Below are 23774 nucleotides of genomic sequence, written 5' to 3'. Positions count from 1 at the left end.
TTCTTTCAGTTCTTTCTTCTTTCAGTCTCTTTTCTCTCTGTTTTTCAGATTGGGTCATTTCTATCATTGCCTTCAAGTTCACTGATTCTTTTCTCTGTCTCATTCTGAGACATGAATTCTGCTCATGAATCCATCCACTGAGTATTTTATTTCAGTTATTATATTTTTCAGTTTTTAAATTTCCATTTGGTTCTTCTTATATCTTCTATTTCTTTCCTGAGATTTCTATTTCTTTGCTGAAGTTATTTTTTCATTTGTTTCAAGTGTGTTTGTAATCAAAAAAACCACATTTTTATGATGCCTCCTTTAAAATCTTAGTCAAATAATTCTAATATCCCTGTCATCTCCACATTAGTGTTCCTAGATTGTCCTTTTTCATTCAAGTTGAGATTTTCCCAGTTCTTGGCAGGATAAGTGATTTTTGATTTCTGAAATCTGGGCATATTGGGTATTATGCTATAAGACTTTGGATTTTATTTAAACCTTCCATTTTAGCTATCTTCCACTGACTCTGCTCCAATAGAGAGGGGAAAATACTGCCTGGTTACTACAAGGTGGGAGTTGATGCCTAGGTTTCCCACTGGGGACCCCTGAGGGAGGCAAGCATTCCTCATCACTTCTGGGTGTCAGTGAGAGTTCTGGCTCCCCACTAGGATTCTTCTGATAATGCCTTGGCTGGAAGAGGTAGAAGTATCTTGTTACTGCTCCTCACACGGCCTTTACTGACCACTTAGGGTGCATGGCCTCATTACTGTGGGGTGGTGGTAAAAGTCTTGTCTCTCCACTAGACCTCCTCTGACACTACTCAACCAGGGAGTGGGAGAGGCACCTTGTGACTGCCAGGTGAGAGTGGAAATCCAGCTTCCCACATGGTCTCCACTGACACTTTGGGGTAGGGGTGAGGGTGGGGGTCCTTGTTAATGCTTAGCAGGAATGTGCAGAATTGGTATCACTGCTTTTTTAAATGTTTGGTAGAATTTGCCAGTGATTCTATCTGGGCCTGGAGTTTCTTTGTGGGAAGGTTGTTAACTACCAATTCAATTTCTTTAATAGACATAGGGCAACTCAGGTTATCTGTTCCTTCTTAAACAAAGTTTGGTAGTTTGTGTCTTTCAAATAATTTGTCCATTTCATCTAAGTTGTCAGATTTACTGGCATAAGTTGTTTACAATGTCACCTTATTATCCTTTTAATATGTACAGAATCTGTAGTAATGTCACTTCTCTCATTCCAAATATTTTTAATTCATATCTTCTCTTTTTTCTCTGATCAGTCTGACTAAAGGTTTATGACTTTTATCGATATTCTCAGAGAACCAGCCTTTGGTTTTTACCAATATTTTGTGTTGATTTTCTTTTTTCTATTTCATTGATTTCTGCTCTGTTATTATTTTCCTTTCTTCTGCTTACTTCTGATGTAATTTGCTCTTCTTTTTCTAGTGTATTAAGTGGAAGTTCAGGTTATTGATTTGAAACCATTCTTCTTTTCCAATGTAGGCGTTTAGTGCTATAAATGTCCTACTATGTGCCATTTTAATGGCGTCCCAGAAATTTTGATGTGTTGTGTTTCCTTTTCATTTGGTATATAATATTTTCTAATTTCACTTTTGATTTCTTCTTTGATACATGGGCTATTTAGAAGTGTGTTATTTAACTTTCCAAATATTTGGGGATTTTCCAGATAGCTCTTTGTTATTGATTTCTACTTTAATTCCATCATGGCCAGAGAACATAGTTTGTATGAATTGAACCTCTTTAAATTTATTGAGACTCATTTTATGGCCCAGAATTTGGTCCATCTTGGTAAATGTTCTGTGTGCACTTTCAAAGAATGTGTACTCTGCTGTTATTGGTTGGAGTGTTGTATAAATGTCTACTAGGTCAAATAGTTTGATAGTGGCCCTTTGCATGACAATTTTAATTTGAATTAACATGAAAACTTGAAAAAGTAAACTCTAACTTCTAGGAATACTGAAAAACAAAAACATCCAAAATTCTACCACATCTCTTAAAATATTCCACTTAACATATTTAAATTAATAAAATTGGAGGAAGCTTAAAAGAAAAAATAATAAATTTCATGTGAAGAGATTACTGACCTATGACCCAAATTAGAGAATCACAAAATGTTAGAGTTGAGTGAGACCCCAGAGACTAGACCAAACATCTTATTTCACAGTAACTCTGAAAGACTAAGAGATGTACCCAAGGCAACACACTGAATTTGTGCCGACCATGCTTCACCCTGTATCATTTACCTGCTCCACTGTGCAGAAGATGTGAGCATCATCCTGCTGGAAGCGTCTAACTCGAGTCAAGCCACTTAAAGTTCCTGACAGTTCATTTCTATGAAGAACTCCAAAATCAGCAAATCTAATAGGCATTTCCCTCCAAGATCGCGGACGATGGTCAAACATTAGACTAGAAAAGATGCAGTAACACACAACTTTTACTTAGCGTAGAAAAGATTAAGTAATTATATAAACATTAGTAAACTTCAACCAAGTCCCAAGATTTGTAAACACCTTATTCTGGTTCTTAGATCACCAGTTTAAAAAAAATTTCTTCACCTATCAATCACTGAACCTTGAATTTACATCACTGCAGTGATCTGAGAAATAATCCTGTTTATTATCTCTTCCAGAAATGCTGTTCCCCATTCTCATTCACCAAGTGAATTTCCACTTACCATTTATAATTCATTTGAAAGGCTACTTCTTAAGTGAAGCCCTCCTGGACACTTCCCTAGACAGGACTAGTCAGTCTTTCCTTAAATCCAAGAATACCTGGAACATGCCTCTATTTTGACACTGGTCTTACTTGTTTTATAACTGACTACCTACATAATCTGTTCTTGCCCCACTCTGCTCACGACCTCCCTGAGGAAATGGACTGTGTCATAATCACCTCTGTATTTCTAGCACCAAGCACTATAAGCACTCAACTAATGTTCTCTGTTGAATGAAAGATCTCTCTTCTGCAGAAAGCACTCCTGGCTCCCATAACCCATCACCACTAAGCCACTGTGGTCCTGCTTCCTTATTCTGAGGCAAGAAAATACAAAATTACATTCTCTACTTTCATTCAGCCTTTCTTATCATTATAGTCGAAATCACAGGCTAGAGCCTCAAATGATACCTAATGGGAAACTGAGTTAAGAAGTTAACACAAGTGTTTTAGAGAATGCAAAGCACTAGGTTAGCCTCCACCTTCTGTTTAAAAAGAGAGGTGATAGAATATTTACATATCAGTTTTCATAAAATTAAAAGTAAATATATATATTTTACATGCTGTCATCATGAAGTTGAACTTCTTTTAGTCTTTTTTTTTTTTTGTGAGGGAGATCAGCCCTGAGCTAACATCCATGCTAATCCTCCTCTTTTTTGCTGAGGAAGACCGGCTCTGAGCTAACATCTGTTGCCAATCCTCCTCCTTTTTTTTTTTTTTTTTTCTTCCCCAAAGCCCCAGTAGACAGTTGTATGTCATAGTTGCACATCCTTCTAGGTGCTGTATGTGGGACGCGGCCTCAGGATGGCCAGAGAAGCAGTGCGTCGGTGCGCGCCCGGGATCCGAACCCGGGCCGCCAGCAGCGGAGCACGCGCACTTAACCGCTAAGCCACCTGGCCGGCGCAAACTTCTTTTAGTCTTTACCAAAAAGGGCAAAGAGCTTTCTTCAATGTTCAGAGGTTTGTTTTAGTAATTACCTTCTAAGGTCAATTTACTTGAAATTATGTATGTTGATGATACAAAACTACAATAGCTGGGATATTTTTTGTGCAGAACTGTGTCTGTTCACTTCTAGTTGTAAAATCTGCTTATCTTACAAGGCTAAATTTGCATACCATGCAACTTTATGATCATTACATTCTTTCACAGAATCTAAGACAGCACTGATTCCAAGATGTGCCATTATTTATGTACCGCTAAGAAAGAAAATAACCCATAAATTAAATTATGACATAGTGCTAGCCTGCCACCAATTATAAGATGCATCCCAATTTCAGGGATGTTGATGTATGGGGGGAAGAGGTATCTTGGAATCAATGAAATCTGGTAACCCTTTCATTATGATTTCACTGGTCTTGTCATAATCAACCCAAATAGTACATAAGAACTAAATGTTCTGCAAATATATATATCTGAAGTGTATTACTATTAGGAAGACAAATATTATAATAATTTATAAAGTTGATATCATAATATTATCCTCTGAGAAGTACAAAATTCTAAATGGTTTCCAGCAAACATACCACACCTGCCAAATACCAAACATATTTTCAAAAGTACACTCATTCTCTAGAATGAAATAGCTTGGTAGAGATGATTAATAACCGCCACTCTACAGATTAAAGGAATCACTTAAATCCAAAAAGCAAAATAATATTAAAAGCTAATTGTCATGAAGTATGCTATGAGCTCTTATGCAAAGATCTGTTTCACTTTTAATACTCACCAGTGCCCTGGACAATTCATGGGTTTAAGGGCAAAAGCGTCCTTTTCAATATCAAAGGTAAACATGTTCTCACTGTAATGCTGCCAATGGCCCGAGGCTTCCCAGAGTTTACTGTTGTACATATTGGGAGAGAGCACTTCCGTGAAGTTACGTTGGTGGTATTCCTCCTTCAAGATAAATGCATTTAAAGTAAAAATATGCTATGACAGATCACAATTCCATGCAAAGTAACACTGTGAACAAACATTTTTCTAACTCGAGATTATGTCTTATATTTTTTTTTTTTTTTTAATTGCAGTAATATTGGTTTATAACATTGCAAAAATTTCAGGTGTACATCATTGTACTTCTATTTCTGCATGGACTACATCATGTTCACCACCAAAATACTAATTACAACCCATCACCACACACATGTACCGAATTATCCCTTTCACCCTCCCCCCTCCCCCCTTCCCCTCTGATATGTCTTATATTAATTTGTGGTTAATGTGCTAGTTCTGGATCATAAAAGAATGATTAATGTATGCTCAGTAAAATTTTCACACTAGATACATTTATTTTATACTATACAATAGTATATAGTATATAATGTTTTAATTCTTTGAAAATTAGTTATTGAAATACTATATATTAAACTTTCTATAATTACAAACTCTAAAATCCTTCTACATTCTAGATAAACAGCAGGTTTTTTCTATTGCTTAAAAGGTAGAGTAATTTTATAACTCAATAAGCCTGAAGGCCATGTTGCATGTTAATTTACAGTTTTTATCTATTTAGTTTTAAATAGAAATAAAGTTGGGAATTTTAATTTACAACACCTAGTGGTTGATATCCATTAAGTCATGAGCTGGCTTCTCTCCCTCCCTACCTATTAACAGCTTCCTTGGTTCAGTCACTGGGAACAGGAAAAAAGAGTCTTGATTTCAAGCCAAGTTCTTATTTTATTTAAACTTTGTTGTTGTCATTTCTCCTTCAAGAGATTAATCTGGTGATCTTTGTTGGGTGTTCCTTAGATTTTCAATATTTGTTAATCACTTAATGGACATCTGGCACAAATCTAGACTACCATATTTTAGCTAAATAAAAAAAATTTTTTTACAATTAAAAATATATAAAATATAATATTTTATTTATTTTTTTTATTTATTTTTTTTTTATTGCAGTAACATTGGTTTATAACATTGCAAAAATTTCAGGTGTACATCATTGTACTTCTATTTCTACATGGACTACATCATGTTCACCACCAAAATACTAATTACAACCCATCACCACACACATGTACCGAATTATCCCTTTCACCCTCCCCCCTCCCCCCTTCCCCTCTGGTATAAAATATAATATTTTAAAATTACTAACAACAATAGTTTTGTATCACCAACAGGGATACCATTTGCTCCTCTTTGGCAGAGCATCTTTTCAGTCCAACTGTGGATAGCCTGGGTCTCAGCCATCTACTAAGCTGCTTTACCTATCCTTTGTTTTTACTAAATTGGAAAATTCTAACAAAATTATAGGTCATTACAAATGGTGGAAATTATTCAGTGGCTAAGGCAGATGGCTTCATATATCTAGATTAAACAAAGTCCCAGAAATTACAGGACTTTTGTGAGTTTGTTTGTTTATTTGTTTTTACTAGAGGCTACTTTAAAGCTTAGCTCAGGAGATAGTGATCAATGGATTTTTAATCCACTCTGGATACAACCGTGTTAGGAATTTATATTTTTGTTGAGGTGTTTGGAAATGACTTTAAACTGTGCCCTGTGAGGGGAAATGTCATTATGTCTACAACTTAGCTTGTGTGGTTTAGCAAAAAACTACTACTACATTTATATATAAAATATGTACATATATATAATATGGATACTGCCTTATCTGTATATACTATAATATACATATGTAATATATATATACTGTTTTGTCTCTCTTATACCTACACACATGAAAGACAGAGAGAAAGCAAACTGGCAAAATCTTAGTTGATGAATCTAGATGGAGGATACATGGACGTTCACTATACTGCATTTTAACTTTTCTGTAGATTTGAACTTTTCAAAAGAAAAAGTTGGGGAAAAATATGTCTGATGACATCTCATCAATTTCTTTCTCTAAAGAGTAAAGAAAATCAGGTTCTGGGAAGAGTAAAGTCATGGTGATTGAACAGTCCACAGCTCAGTCTGATCTCCTGAAGAAATCCTAAAAGCTTATTCTGAAGATTAAAAATCATATTTCATCCCTGAAATAATAGTTTCAGGCTACTGAAAGTACTGAATCTCTACCTGCGTCTGGTGACCTAGTCACCTAAAAACACCTAAATAGCACCTGAACATCAGAGAAATGCTTTTAAGTAATTTTTCATTATAAAAACTCTAGCAATTCCACTTAAACAGCTCCTTTCCAAAACCACACTAAAATAACAAAGTTTTTATAACAGCGTAAATCTACAAGGTCAAAGAGAAAAGGAAAGGAAATGAAGGCTACATACTTGAGAACCTGGAAAGTAGGTGCACAATTGCCTCAGCAGACCTGGGAAAGCTAAAACTAAATGGGAGAATCCCAGAAGCAAGACTACTTTAGCTGGATATAGATTTTTAGGCTTCACATTTTTAAGGCATTGTTCCTGTCTTCTGTTACTATGTGTATGGCTTTTCCTCTCTGGAAACTTTTAGGGTTTTTTCTTTATCCCTAAAGCTTTGGAATCTCTCAGTAATGTGCCTTGGTGTCCAAGGAAAGAATTGGGGGAGATTGTGTTGCTGTTATACAGTAGAGTAAGGAGGACTATGTCTGGAGTCAGTGAGGAGCCTTAGGTATTTCCACATGCAACAATGATGATCATTGGGGAATCCTAGCAACCCAATAAAGACAGGATCACTAAGAACTTGGATCTTGTGGGAAGAAGATTTGGGTCATCCACCATTATGGGTTGAATTGTGTCCCCCTAAAAAGATATGTTGAAGTCCTAACCCCTAAGACCTCAGAATATGGCCTTATTTGGAAATAGGGTCTTTCCAGATAATCTAGTTAAGATGAAGTAATTAGGGTGAGCCCTAATCCAATATGACTGGTGTCTTTATGAAAAGGGGAAATTTGGATGAGACAGACACATGTAGATGGAAGATGACTTGAAGACACACAGGGAGAACACTATGTGAAGACAGAGGCCGGAGTGATGCATCAACAAGCCAAGGAACACCAGCAATGACTGACAAACCACCACCAGCTAGGAAGGAGCAAGGAAGGATTCTCCCACAGGTTTCAGAGGGAGCATAGCTCTGCCAACACCTTAATTTCACATCTGGCCTCCAGAACTGTGAGGCAATCCATTTCTGTTGTTTTAAACCACTCAGTTACGGTGCTTTGTTAGGCATCCTATGAAACCAATATACCCACCAGGTAAAACATTCTGTCCATCTGAGGTGCTGGCAGGACAAGGGGAAGATGAAATGGGTGGTGAAAGAAGGTACCTCTGATTTATCAACTTAGGCCTTGTTTCCATCTACAGAGGCTGAGGCGGGAATCATTACATTTAATTATTTCTTTTCACTGCATACTTTCATGAAGAGCACTGATGGTGGCTAATGTCACAATTTAGAGTTTAGGTGAAAGTGAACTGACATCAACACATGATGATACATTGGCTGATGGGACTTCGTATAAGGAAACAAATGTCTTCATCCAAACAAAGGACAAAAATGGACGCTGAGTAGCAAAAGGGATGGGCCATGCTAGTTATTCTCCATTTGCCACCTCTGTCCCACCCCATACTGATCCATTTTCCTCCCTTCTATGACCTGCTCTGTGTCCCCAAAGGCTGACTTCCATGGACTCCATCACCAGGCTTACTTGCTTTCTGACTTCTGTTTGGGTTTGACCAATAGGAGGTTCCAAAAGGATTCAGAGGGTGAGAAAAGAGAGATGTCAGGGTATTTATTCCTCCCTTCCCCACTCCTTCCTTGCCTTGGGAGGATCACCGGCTGTGATCTCCAGTTATAGCTTCTGTTGAGTGGCTGCTCTTCCATGGCTTCAAGCTGGCTCTAGGTTTGGTAACACTATTCTTCTCACCTCTTCAGGCCTTGGGGGGTGGGGGGGTAAGGGAATCCTGCTGTTGGTAATCCCTGGGTGCTCTACCATCCCTTGTTAGTTACCTCAGCTGGACCCACACCTCTGTAAATATTTCCTTCACTAGACTCTCTTCAGTTAAACCCTTTGAGTGCACCTGTCAGGACTCTCTCTGCACAGGAGCTAAATGCTTCAATATCTCACATGTCTGCAAAGACAAGTTTGGTTTGGAAATCCACTGAATCCAAGGTTGTGGGAACAGGAAGCAAAAATTCTCCAAGTGGGTTATTAGTATAAAAACAAGAGGAGTCACTGCCTTCTCCACTCCATAGTTCCAGACGTGTATGAATGGATCAGGCAGATTCCAGGGAACTCAAAAGGTGTGACCGAAGAAAATTTTACAAAAGGAACGCTCATACGTTGCTGGTGGGAATGCAAAATAACAGTCCCTTTGGAAAATAGTTTGGCAATTGCTTTTACAGATAAACATAAATTTACCATATGACCCTGAAATCACACTCCTATGTATTTAGCCAAGTAAAATGAAAACCTATATTCATACAAAAACCTGTACATAAATGTTTATAGCAGCTTTATTTGTAATTTCCTAAAACTGGAAACAACTCAAATGTCCCTCAGCTGGGGAAATGGATGAACAATCTGTGTTATGTCCATATAATGGGACATTGCTCAGCAATAAAAGGAGCGAACCATTGATACACTCCACTTACACGGATATCAAGGGTGTTATGCCGAGGAAAATAAACTAGTCTCAAAGGCTATATACACTTATGATTCTATTCACCAAATATGCCAAAATTTTAGGAATGGAGAACAAATCAGTGGTTACCTAGGATTAAGGGGGAGAGGGTTTGACTCTAAAGGGGGGTAGCATGAGGGAAGTTTTTGGGATAATGAAATTGTTCTATATCTTAATTGTCGTGGTGATAACACAGTTCTGCACATTTGTTGAAAAAGTGTGAATTTCGCTGTATGAAATTTTAGAATAAAAAAATTTTCAAGGGGGAAAGAAAAACAGAGCAAGAACCAGTTTACAGACATATTCCAGAACACAGGGGAAAAGAATTTCAAGGAGAGTAACCAAAAGATGTCTATACTTATTCACTATTAGTTTTTCATATAGTCGGCAACAAATGTACATCCAAAAGTTCACTCTCCTTAACTTAAATATAAGTGGAGGTCATCTCACTCCAGAGTCAAAAACTCAGAAACTGTGGAATTTCCCTCTCAGTGGGGACAACATGCCTGCCTGTATGACCTTCCACAGAAAGGCAGCAGTTCCGTTTCTGAGAAAAATGGTCCTATACAGTAGACGGCTTCTCCAGAGGCCACTGTGCTCAGTACCACATATCCCTCCCACTCCAGCCACAACTGACTGGATTAGGACCTGGTATCAAGCCAAAGGCTGTTGACACTGGACGGGCCAATGGCCCTTGGGGTGGCCTGGCATGACTGAGAATCTCCCCCACATGTACACCCTCTACTGGCTGGTGATTAACAGAACTGACTGGATCTTCTGAGGAGCAGGACTGTGAGGCACAGAAAAAAAGACACAGGTGGTCAGACTGAACAAAAAAATAAGACCCAACAATATTCTTTTTTTCAAGAAACACACTTTCAATATAGAAATAGAGATAGGCAGGAAACAAAAAGGCAGAAAGAGATATATCAGGCAAACCCTAACATAAGAAAGCTGTTTTGTCTATGTTGATATCCAAGTAGACTTTTAAAAAATTAGCTTTATTACAAAGGTCAAATACTGTGTGATTCCACTTATATGTGATATCTAGAATAGTCAAATTCATAGAGACAAAGGAGAATGGCAGTTACCAGAGGCTGGAGGAGGCAGGAATGGGGACTTACTGTTTATTGGGTACAGAGATTCATTTTGGGACAATGAAAAGGTTCTGGAGAGTTTCAGTTCTGCAAGACGAAAGGCATGCTGGAGATGGATGGTGGTGATGCTTGCACAACAATATGAACATACTTAATGCAACTAAATTGTATGGCTAAAATGGTAAATTTTATGTTATATATATTTTACCACAAAAAAATAGCTTATTTGAGGTATAATCTGTATGCAATAAAATTCACCGATTTTAAGTGTACAATTCAATGACTTTTGACAGATGTATACAGTCATGTAACCTCTACCACAATCAAGACATAGAATATTCCTATCATGCCAAAAAGTTCCCTCCTGACCTTTTGTAGTCAATCCCCTCCCCACCCCCAGGACACCTGATCATCTTTCTATCACTATAGTTCTCCCATGTCTAAAATTTCACATAAGAGGATCATACTATTTGTAGTCTCTGACTGACTTCTTTGGCTTAGCATAATGCTTTTGAGATTCATCCTTCTTGTTGTATCAGTACTTCACTCCTTTTTATTGCTAAGTAGTATTCCATTGCGTGGACATACCACATGATGTTTATCCTTTCACAAGCTGATGAGCATTTGGGTTGTTTCTAGTTTTGTGCTATTATAAATAAAGCTCCTATGAACATTCAAATACAAGTCTCTGTATGGACATATGTTTTTATTTCTATTGTAAAGAATTACAAGTGGAATTGATGGGTCACATGGTAAGTATATGTTTAATTTTTAAGAGACTGCCAAACCATTTTACAAACTAACTATGCCATTTTGCATTCCCACCAGCAACAAAAGTTACAATTGCTCTGTATTCTTACCAACCTCTGATATTTTCAGTGTTTTTTTTATAGCGAGGTGGAGGGACATTCCTGTGGGTGTGTAATTGTACCTCACTGCAGCTTTAGTCTTTGATGACTAAAAATGTTGAGCATCTTTTTATGTGTTTTTCTGCCATTTACATTAAAAAAATCAAGTATCTAGGGATAAACCTGATGAAAGATGTGTAAGACCTCTAAAATATAAACTACAAAATATTGCTGAGGGAAAATAAAGATCTAAATGAATTGATAAAATCTCCATGTTCATGGATGGGAAAACTCAATATTATTAAGGTATCAATTATTAAGGTGTTAATCTATAGATTGAATGTAATTCCAACCAAAATATCAGCAGTGTTTTTTTTCAGGAAATTGACAATCTTGTTGTAAAATTTATACAGAAATACAAATAATCTAGAATAGCTAAAATAATCCTGAAGAAGAATAATAAAATTAAAGAACTTAACTACTGATATCAAGACAAAGTATAGTTACAGTACGTTACAGTAGTCAAAGCAGTGTGGTATTGATGCAAAGACAGACAACAAAGGGACCAAAACAACAGAATAAATGCCCAGAAAAAATATATATATATATTCATATATATTCGATTATTTGGTTTAGGACAAAGATTCTACTACAGTAATAAATGGTACTGAAGCTATTGGATAACATTTGAATAAAAATGAACCTTGACCCCTTCTGCAGAACCTAAAAATGAATTCAAGGTAAACCATAGACTTAAGTATGCAAGTGAACACAATCGAGCTTCTAGAACAGAACAAAGAACAGTTTCATGACTCTGAAGTGGGCGAAGATTTCTTAAACAGGACGTGAAAAGCGCTAACCAGAAGAGAAAAAATAATAAACCGTACTTCATTAAATGTAAGAACTGTTGGTCAAAAGATATTATTAAGAAAGTGAGCCAATAAGCCAGAGACTGAAAGAATATACTCACAATACATATATTTTAAAAAGACTCAGATTCAGAATATAGAAAATACTTCTATGAATCAATAATAAAAAGACAAACAACCTGATTTTTAAAATGTGCAAAATATACACAGGAACTTCACAAAAGAGAACATGCAAGTGGCCAATAAGCATATGAAAAGATTCTCAACATCACTATTCATCAGGGAAACATAAAATAATACCATTATACCTACCAGAATGACAGACTGATAATACCAAGTGCTGATGAGGATGCAGAGCAACTGGAATGCTCGTACATTTTTAGAAGGAATATTAAATGGTTGACCACTTAAAAACTGTTCAGCATTTTCTTAAAAAGTTAGTCATTACTACTCTATGACCTGGCAATTCCACTCCTAGGTGTATACCCAAGAGAAGTGAGTACTTGTGTGCACCAAAAGACATATACAAGAATATTCACAGCAGCTTCATATGCAAGAGCTCCAAACAGGAAACAACCTAAATGTACACCTACAGGAGAATATATAAACAGATTGTACCATATACATAAAATGGAATACCTCAAACCAATAGGAAAAGAAACTACTATACAGACAACTTGCATGAATCTCAGACGTTATATTGAACAAAAGAAGCCAGAAACACAATAGCAGATACTATATGATTCCATTTATACAAAGTTTAAGACCAGGCACAATTAATCTATGCTAACAGACTTCTCAGGTGTGAGGAGGGGAGGTGGGTACTGATTGGGAAGAGACCCAGGAGGACATTATGAGAGGATGGAAGTGTTCTATGTCTTGATTTGAGTGGTAGTTGTGTAGATATACACATACGTGAAAATTCATTGAGCTATATTTCAGATTTGTGCATGTTAATTAGTGTAACTGATACTTCAATCAACAACTCTGGCATCAGCCTCCACCTGAATGCAGTTGTATAATGGACCCAATGCAAGAATCACCCTGATGAGCCTAACACTTGGAACCACGAAAGATAATAATGAAAAAATGGCAGTTTTAAGCTACTAAGTTTGGAACACTTGGTTATGCTGCAATAGACAACCAGAACAGAATTTGCAACTGGACGTGGGTGCTGCTATAATGATAACCTAAAACATGTAGCTTTGGCTTTGCGGCCAGGTGGTGGGCAGAAGCTATAAGGGCCTCAAAGAGACTGCCTGTGAAGACTTGGAGGACAGTGAGGAAAACATTATTGGAGGTTGAAGAAAAAAGAACCCTTGTTATGTGGTACCAGAGATTTGGTAACACGTCACCCGAAGTAACATGGAAAACAGAGAGAGTACCCAAGGAATTCATGGATTTAGCTGGAAAGATGTCCAGGCAGAATGCAGAAAGGGACAACTGACTTCTAGCTGCCTATGCTAAAATACAAGAAGAGAGACATAAACTAAAGAGAGTACTATTAAATTTTTGAGCCAAATTTAGAGGAAATATATAAGTGCCAGGACCTACTGGGTTCAAAAACAAAACTTTCTCATCCTCAGATTCTCCCAGCAAAAGGCTCACAGATAAGAATGACTTCAGGACAAAAATAAAATCCAGGTTACAACCGGTAGAGCATGGCCCTAGGGTCAAGATCTTAAGATTGTGGCTGTCTGCTCTTTGTGAAGACCTCAGAAGGATCTGAGTACCTAGCAGGGCTTCTAAGAGTCTAGAGTGTGCTTTGTAGAGTCTCTCAGTGAAACATTAAGGCTTCTATATTTTTAAGTATTATCTCAGAGCAGCCTCACAGGCAGCCCTAGGTAGGGAAGGATCTGTCTCAGAAAGAGATTTTAAGTGTGGCTTTTATCTAAGTGTTGATTATAAATGTAAGTAAAAGACCCCACAAAGTAGTTAAAGGAATTGTACTAGCTTAGACTGAAAGAGAGAGAGACAGCACAAAATGAAATGAGGTCTTTGGACCCCCAACCTTCAACAGAAGGAATCAGGTTGAGAACACTGAGAAAGCTACTCAGAGGTTCACATGGACCATTTCTTAAGGAAAAGGAAGGATGACCTAGAACCAGAGCCCAGAGAGAACAAAACTGAGGCCTAATCAATGTGCATTTTTTTTTTTTTAAGATTTTATTTATTTATTTTTTTCCCCCAAAGCCCCAGCGGATAGTTGTATGTCATAGCTGCACATCCTTCTAGTTGCTGTATGTGGGACACGGCCTCAGCATGGCCGGAGAAGCGGTGCATCGGTGCACGCCCGGGATCCGAACCCGGGCCGCCAGCAGCGGAGCGCGTGCACTTAACCGCTAAGCCACCGGGCCAGCCCAAAGATTTTATTTATTTTATTTTTTCCCCCCAAAGCCCCAGTAGATAGTTGTATGTCATAGCTGCACATCCTTCTAGTTGCTGTATGTGGGACTCAGCCTCAGGATGGACGGAGAAGTGGTGCCTCGATGCGCACCCGGGATCCGAACCCGGGCCACCAGCATTGCAGCGCGCGCACTTAACCACCAAGCCACAGGGCCGGCTCAATGTGCATTTTTTGACCCTGGAGCAGGGAGAACTGGTAGGTATCAAGATTTCTATAGATCAGTGACTACTAGTGCCTCCCACTCACGCCCACCCCCTTTTCAAATGGGGGTACCTCTTGCATCCTATTCCTCTTCATCATTTTATAATGTGGGGGGAAGGAAGAGTGGGGTGGCCCACAGATAACTTGTCTCTTTAGTTCACAGAAGAACTGTACTTGATGATCTGTACCTAAGGGATTGCACTTGAGGAGCCTCATCTGCACCTAGACCTGATTCAGATGACATATTACTAGATTCTGAGCCCATGTAATAATCAGATGAGACTTGGAATAGTTTCTACTCAGTAGTAGAATACATTCGAAGGGAAGAATTGACTCTCCTCCAGTCTTTTGGGGCTGAAGAGATGAAGACCCACCAGACTGTCAACTGGAAACTCAGAGGGCCATGCCCTAGACACAGGGATGAATCCCAGGTAGACTGTGTCTTATCAAAGTGGAAGCCCAACCCTAACTCAGCTCAGTCTCTGACTGGATTGAGTGATCAGTCTTCAATCCTGGCAGAGAGTAAATGCTCTAGTGGGAGATAAAGCTAATGAAAATGCTGGGCCATTTTACTGTGAAAAAATTTTAAAATGTAAAATGGAATTGAATAAGAATAAAATATTTTTGGGGCCAGCCCCGTGGCTTAGTGGTTAAGTGTGCGCGCTCCGCTATTGGCAGCCCGGGTTTGGATCCCAGGCGTGCACCGATGCACCGCTTCTCCAGCCATGCTGAGGCGGCGTCCCACACACAGCAACTAGAAGGATGTGCAACTACGACATACAACTATCTACTGGGGCTTTGAGGAGAAAAAGGGAAAAAAAGGAGGAGGATTGGCAATAGATGTTAGCTCAGAGCAGGTCTTCCTCAGCAAAAAGAGGAGGATGGGCATGGATGTTAGCTCAGGGCTGATGTTCCTCAAAAAAAAAAAAATAAAAAATAAAATGTTTTTAAAATTAACTTACTCGTATGAAATCCATAAGTGTATTATAAATGAAGGCTCCTCTGGGAAGAAAAAAACAGCTTCCAGGACTCAGATCATGGAAAAAGAAAAGCTCTTGTTCCTAGATTAAAACAATAATTGCATTTCAAATTTCACTGTTGTTGCTTAATATTTACTGTAAACATATTTTCATAAGTACACATATTATTATATGTTAGGGATAAAACATATATTCAGTTATCATTTCCATCTTCTAATAATTGACATTCCAAAGTCCCTCAACACTTACATTTAACTATACGTAATAGCACATACAAAATTACAATTCATATTTACAGTTGCCTAGCTTTGAACTTAGCTTTTATTTTTTACCTTTTATTTACTGCTAATTTCTTACTTGGCACCTTGGAATATTGATCTCATGGGGAGACAACATGGCAAAATCATCAGAAAAGTTCACTGCTAAATGTGGGCATTAAGTGATGATGATCATCATCATGGCTATGACACAGTGAGAGCCTGCCCATGCCGGCCACCATCATCCAGAGTCTATTCTTGCATCAGCCCTGCAAGGCTACCCAGCAAGAGACAAGGACACGTGGTTCCATAAGTGAATGTCCATCATATAACACAGCTCATAAGTGGCAGGGTTGAGATTAAAACCCAGGTCTACCTGCTTTCAAGTCTCATTCTTTCTTTCTGCTCTGCTTCCCAAATGAAAAGTATATTATAAAGTATGCACAAGTTCTTAAAAAGTTCTTTTTATACCATGATAAAAATAAGAGAAGGGTGCAATTTTTAAAATCTAATAAAAGATACAGGAAGGAAAGAGGTTAGAAGACATCTGGGTTATTAGCATGAAAGAACCCAACAGCAAACTACAAGTGCCAGCAAAATTGAAGATAGGAGAAGAGAAGAAGAAGAAATATTATTTTTAAAACAATTTAGTTTTATGAGATGTAATCATAAGCCAAGAAAGGAATGTTCTCATCTCAGCAGTGCTTAGGATGTGCGGCATACCTTCCCGATTTTCCTGTGATCTCGGTTCTTGGCTTCCTCTTGGAACTTTTCCCAGGTTTTCATCATCTTGTTGTCAGGAAAGGATATTCCATAGATCCTCTGCAATGTTTCCATTTCAGGATTGCCCTCCCAATATGTTGAGGAATTCTAAACATCAAACAAGATTTTGGTCAACATATCAAACATTTAGTTATAAATAAAACTGCTCTGAAATATGTACACAAATTTCCACTATAATATCAACATAGCTTATTTACAGACGATTTTTTTATAGTGCTAGAAAAAATCTTAAATTAATTCTAACTAAATTTTTCCAGCCCAAATTATACCATTAATAAGTAAATTATGTTGAGTTTGTGGTGGATTCTAGGAACAAAAAGTGAGAAAGAAAGAGTGGAAATGAGGGAAGGTTAAACAGCAATTGTGATCACCAAGGAAGGGAGCAGGAGAGGAAGGAGATCTAGGGAAGTGAAGATGGGCCTTGCTGATCCACAGCCAATGGTTAAGAACAGTGCTGTCATCAACCCTCGTCTCCCCACCTGCGAGAAAACAAGGCCCACAGAGGTCAGGACTGAAAAGTCAGTCCCCTGCCTCTTGATTCCCAGAGCAATGTTTTCTCTACTATACCAGTGTATCGCCTTTTGTTTTTTGCTTTTCCTAAGGTTCATTATTCTCACATGCAGATAAATGTTCTTGTTCACATTAGGGCGATTCAAGACAACAATAGTATGCAGAACAATATCTTAAAATATCATATGAAAAAGAAATGAATTATAACATTTACACTAAGGTTAAATGATAAATAATTAAAAGCTACATATGTTTTAATTATCAAAATTCTAAAACATCATATTATTCTTAGAAGCCCATAGAAAAATAAAATAAGAATGAAATGTTTTAAAATAGCATGATATTTATATTATAAAAGATATGATTGAAATACCTTCTTATCTAGTTCATCTTAAGTTTGCTATATTAAAAAAAAATCAATTCTTACCTTGAAAATTTTTATGGCTTTAATTTTTCCAGTGTGTCTTACATGGGGGCCTTTACAAAGGTCAATTAGTGGACCGCACCTATAATGGAATATTTAAAACATGTCCACAAAGAGTTACAGCTTTCTGGACTATTCATTATAAACCATGTTCTCATATGTTTTAAGTGAAGAATTCTACTTATTTGTATGTTTTGGGGCAATTTTTAACTTGGGGGCAATTTAAATTAATTTTTAATTTAGGGTGAAGGAGAGAGGCAATTCATCTAGTTTCAGATCCCAGTCTTCACTCCTTTGCTCTAATTCAAAAGCTACAGAATCTTCGGAAAGAAACTGCATACAGAGACACCACTTTTCATGGTCACATCCCAAGGCTCTTAAAAATTTTCCACTGTCATAAAATCAAAAAGCCATTTCCCTACTCTACAATAATTTTCAAAACCAAAATTATACGAAATTTTTACAAAAGGCATTAACTTGATACCTGACATTAAAAATAAACTTCACCAAACCCATAGAATGCACAACACCAGAGTGAACCGTAACGTAAACTCTGGGTGATTATGATGTGTTAATGTAGGTTCATCTACTAGAACAAATGTACTAGTCTGGATGGGGATGTTGATAGTGGGGTATATGGGAATTCTCTGTACCTTCCTCTAAATTTTGCTGTGAACCTAAAACTGCTCTAAAAAAATAAAGTCTATTAAAAAAATAAACTCAAGGATTTTTTTGTTTGTTTGTTTTTAGGCCCTCTGGTTTCATGACAAAATGCCTAACTGTCTCTTGGTTTATTAAAACAGCACACTGACTTATAATGCAAATCTCAGGCAAAAGTTTAGATCAGAGATGACACTGCTATTAAAACACATGGGGCTCTAGCCAGGGATTCATTTGCGCCTATAATGAACAAGGACCCCAAAACATATAATGAAGAAGGACCCCCAAACCTTAATAGGTGCAGCCTTTTCTTCAAGTACAGGGACATTAACAGAGCTAAAATACTCATAACACAGGTCAGAGGGAAGATTATTTAACATCAACCAATTTAAGGTAAATTTAGTAAAGAAAGTAAACTGTTCCTTAACTATTCCAACCAATTTTAAATACTTTTAAAGTTCACTGGTTAAAAAGTTAAAAATTACAATGAACACATAAAGAGACTGGCTGATTCACCAAAGTAGAATGAAGCTTTAAACATGAAAATGTCATTTCTTTGAAAGACCAGGCTTAATATATTGTGCTCTGTCCACGATGGAAGTTGTAAATCAACACTCAGAGGAAAGAAAGGAATGTCTAACTAGCATGAAAGGCCTCAGTACTCTAATCTTTAAATAACCCTACAGAAAAAAGCCATTTATTTTCCAAAAATTAAATACAGCCATTGAAATTGGTAGAATAAGAAACGTCAATGTTGACCTAAGTTAAAAGAAAAACCAAAAAGGTCAAGTATTAGCAGCCAGAATTTCAAACCTTAACATACCTTTTCTATTTCTTTATTTATTTTTAAACTTTTAAAATGGCTATCCTAACATTTACTTGAATTGTAGGTTATGAATAATAAGATCTTATCAGGTCATGAGAGAGTGGCAAAAATAAGATTAACATGGTATCCCACTTCGATGTCAAATAGCAACGAGTTTGTATTATAATTTAAGAAATACACTGTGCACAGCTTTACAGAAAGGGGATATGATTTTACTTATAGTACAATTAAACCAGAAAACCACAAGTACTTGACTGTGGAAAATAAGTGCCCGAGTGGAGGATATTTGTGATGGTACAGACTATATAGACACCAGATCTTCTAAGATGGCACTGTGAAGGTCACAGCAGCAGCCAGGTAGCCGGAACACACAGAAATGGGGAACAGAAATTACTTGTAATTCAGCTAAAAAAGTGGATGAATATAAAGGGGCTCGGGAGCCTAACGCTAAACTAACAGAACTAAGTCACTGGGGTACTGATTTCCCTTGCCTCTTCTTACCACTTGACTTTGCCTTTGCTTCCAACACTTGTTTCACCATGAATAGCCTGCTAACGCATGAAGGTTGTTGCTTTGGACTCTGGACAACGCAGAATACAGCACGAGGCAGAGAATCACTGTGGGAGGAGATGGCCCACAACGGCTCCCACTGCCACCTTTATAAGAATGTGGGCGGGTCAACAAAATTCCTTTCCCTAACAGCCCCCCAAAAACGTAAGGCACTGGGCGAGCAGTCTCACCTGCATGGAGTAAGATGTTGTTACAGCCAGTAGCAGAAAACAAAATTTGGGTTTTTCTACAATCTGATGAATACAAATGAGAAAATAATAATTTCGCTTTGGTGATAACATTTTGGAGTCCCTAACCAAAGCAGTATATCAACTATGCAAATTTACACATTGACCCCCCCACCCAGAGACAGACTGCTTCCACTGCCAATGCCTTCAGGTTTACCACTGAGCAGTGTTTAAAATTCATGCACACTTTACCTGTAAACTGTGGTGGTTGGTGTGTTAACCTTCTCATTCAGGATGCGGCATTTAAATTTATTGTACTACAAAGAAAAATATATTTACATATTATTACATAAAATGTTTAAATGGAAAAAGATTTACTTTTTCCAACAAACATTGAATGGGCATCTACTATGTTTTAGGTGCTAAGACCTTGGGGATAGAAGAGCTCACAGCCTAGAGTTGTACTGTCCAGCATGGGAGCCACGAGCCCATGAGGCTCTGAGCACTCGAAAGGCAACTGATCTGAAATGAGATGTGCTGTAAATACAAAACACACTGGGTCAGGGTCATAATGTGAAAAAAAGAACATAAAATAGCACATTAATTTTTTTAAAATAATTATTTTTTGTATTCAATTAAAAATAATTAATAATTAATTATGTTACATGTTGAAGTGACTTTTTTATATATTGAGTTAAACAAAATGTTATAAAAATTAATTTCGGGGCTGGCCCCGTGGCCTAGTGGTTAAGTGCACGCGCTCCGCTGCTGGTGGCCGGGGTTTGGATCCCAGGTGCGCACCCACGCACTGCTTGCCAGGCCATGCTGTGGCAGTGTCCCACATAAAGTGGAGGAAGATGGGCATGGATGTTAGCTCAGAGCCACTCTTCCTCAGCAACAAATGAGGAGGATTGGCATGGATGTTAGCTCAGTGCTGATCTTCCTCACAAAAAAAAACAACAAGAAAAATTAATTTCACGTTTCCTTTACTTTTAAAATGTGGCCACCAGAAAATTTAAGATTACATACGCGGCTCAGATTTGTGGATTGCGTTACATTTCTATTGGACAGCCCTGTCCTAGAAGATTCTAATTTTAACTACATGAAATAAAATATAAAATTCTGAGGACATAGCTACATTATTAATTTGTGTAAAAACTAAAACAAAGTTTATAGTAAAAGATATCATTACATTAAAAAACTTAGCAGACATTTTTCTTTTCTGCTTTCATCACTATTACTATGGTACTGGTACTTTATATTAAATAACTTCTTAAAGGAGGTAGTTGTTGGGAGAAAAAAATAGATTTGTATGATCTAACTGTTTCATACCTATACGTTAAAATAAAATTATTTTTCTTCACAAAAGTTTGACTGAGTTTAGTTCTCAACCCACAGAATAGGAGAAAATAATTGTAAATCATATATCTGATACAGGATTAATATCCAGAATATATCAAGAATTCCTACAATTGAACAACAAAAAAACAAACAACTCAATTCAAAAATGGGCAAAGGATTTGAATAGACGTTTCTCCAAAGAAGATATAGAAATGGCCAATAAGCACTTGAAAAGATGTTCAACATCACTAGTCATTAGAGAAATGCAAATCAAAACTACAATGAGATACCATCTCACACCCATTAGGATGGCTATTAGCAAAAAAATGAAAATAACAAGTGCCGGCAAGATGTGAAGAAATTGGAACCCTTGTGCACTGCTGGTGGTAATCTAAAATGATGCAGTCACTGTGGCAAACAGTATGTCAGTTGCTCAAAAAATAACAGACAGAATTTCCATATAATTCAGCAATTGCACTTCTGGGTATATACCCCAAAGAACGGAAAGCAGGGACTTGAACAGTTATTTGTACACCCATGTTCACAGCAATATGTTTCACAATGGTCAAAAGGTGGACACAACTCAGCTCTCCACCTTCAGACAAATGGATAAACAAACTGTGGTCTATACATAAAAAGGAATATTCAGCCTCAAAAAAGGAAGGAAATTCTGACACAGGCTCCAACACGGATGAACCTTGAGGACATTATGCTGAGTGAAATAAGGCAGTCACAAAGGGACAAATATTGTATGATTCCACTGCGGTTCTAAGAGTAGTCAAATTCACAGAGACAGAAAGAGCGGAAGGGAGAATGAGGAGTTTATGTTTAATGGGTATAATGTTCCTGTTGGGGAAGACGAAAAAGCTCTGGAGATGGATGCTGGTGATGGCTGCACAACAATATGAATATACTTAATGCCACTGTACACCTAAAAATGATTAAAATGATATATTTTATATTTTGGATATTTTACCACAAAAAAAGAGTAGCTGGAACTTTTACCAAACCCAAAACTATTTTTTAATTCAAGCCCATAAAACTAACAATATTGTGCTTTCAAATTACAGTCGTGCCTCATGTAACAACAGGGACACCTTCTAAGAAATGCATCATTAGGCGATTTCATCATTGTGTGAACGTCAGAGTATACTCACACAAACCTAGATGGCACAGCCTACTACACACCTAGGCTACATGGTACTAATCTTAGGAGACCACTGTCATATACGCGGTCTGTCCTTGACTGAAACATCATTATGTGGCGCATGACTGTATGTGCTTTCTCTGAAATTTCTGGTTTTAAAAATAAAATTATGAATATATCTAAGTACATTAGTTAAAACAAAATAAAGTTGAAGTTTTATACAGGTTACCCTAGGCTAAAATCAAAAAAAAGAAAAACAATTAACAGAAAACCCCAAAGGAAAGAGAAAAGCCAGAACTGTATATGGTATTATAAATATTGTTGAAGTTAGTAGTCAGAATATTAATACTCAGAATTAATCAGATTTATAAACACCCATACGAAAACCATTCACCTGGTCCTTTACCTACCTATGTCTGCATTAAAATTTTCAGGAGATGGTAGGGAAATAGCACATTGAGTGACTCATGACAGCACCACAATAGGTTGCCAAACCATTTGGAACAATTTGGCGAGCAACAGCCAATTATTTGTTAAAAAAAAAAAAAAAAAAAAGTTGTCTACGTTAATTATTTTTAATATTCCTGGCAAAAGGTTTCCTTATTCTAATTTCCTGAATTTACCTGAAACATTTCCAGGAGGACTTCCTTGCTGACTTCTAACCTTTCAAAAGGTTGCTTTTCTTTTATGATCGTCTTGCATATGCTCTCCAGCGCTGACAGTTCTGTACTGGACACTGCTCTAAAAGGAAGAGCAAGTAAGAATCAATACAGGTTTTTCAGACATCATCCATGTTCCTTTGTGTGGACCTTTGTCCTGTAGCCTTTGTCTCTCATATATAAGGCAGGTAATTCTATGTCTCAAAGAGGAAGACAGACATCAACCGATGAAATGATCTGCCTTCAGTTCTTCTCTGCAATGAGGCATGCCATGTGAAAAACCCTGCTGGAATACTCCCCAGTTAGACTGTAAGCTCCTTTGAGGTCTGTTCCTTGCAGTCTTCCTTATCCTTCACACATTTATACTTTTTTGCAAAAAAAGTTGTATGATGCTCGCCATCCCTCTGCCCTTACTGACTGTGGAATCCAGGTTGAGAGGAAGATCTGAGAGCGTGAACTGTGGGGTCCGAGTTGGGCGCTCACAAGGGCAGTGGGCCTCTGCAGGCATGGACTGACCTCTTTCAGCCGTTCCCAGGTTTCGGCTCGCTCCCCTTCAGCCACATTGGCTTCCTGCCACTCTTCAAACAAACAAGGCATATGCCCACACCAGGGCTGTCCCACAGAGGCCTGGAATGTTCTTCCCCCAACTGTCCATAAATACCCGCCCAGTGGCCTCAGAGCTTGCTCCCTCCTTCCATTCTGGGCCCTGCTTCAATGTTACTTCACCCTTTCCTGACTACCTGCCTGTCAA

General features: G+C 37.6%; 1 protein-coding gene across 2 annotated transcripts in view; it reads right to left on the bottom strand.

The window, feature by feature from the left end:
* TARS3 (threonyl-tRNA synthetase 3) overlaps positions 1-23774 on the bottom strand; it is a 64325-nt gene that overhangs the window by 25993 nt on the left and 14558 nt on the right. For both annotated transcript variants that reach the window (XM_004431882.3, XM_087428845.1), the window contains exons 6-12: positions 22988-23105; positions 20129-20193; positions 17657-17735; positions 16660-16806; positions 15662-15760; positions 4453-4619; positions 2258-2420 (exon numbers count right to left, since the gene is read on the bottom strand). In XM_004431882.3, coding sequence (XP_004431939.1) covers positions 2258-2420; positions 4453-4619; positions 15662-15760; positions 16660-16806; positions 17657-17735; positions 20129-20193; positions 22988-23105 — 838 coding nt within the window. The remainder of the gene's footprint in view (positions 1-2257; positions 2421-4452; positions 4620-15661; positions 15761-16659; positions 16807-17656; positions 17736-20128; positions 20194-22987; positions 23106-23774) is intronic.

The sequence above is a fragment of the Ceratotherium simum genome, chromosome 3 (assembly GCF_057802395.1).
Source record: "Ceratotherium simum simum isolate JZ-2026a chromosome 3, ASM5780239v1, whole genome shotgun sequence".
Taxonomy (NCBI): domain Eukaryota; kingdom Metazoa; phylum Chordata; class Mammalia; order Perissodactyla; family Rhinocerotidae; genus Ceratotherium; species Ceratotherium simum.
The sequence above is the reverse complement of the archived record's forward strand: the minus strand, read 5'-3'. Positions and strand labels throughout refer to the sequence as shown.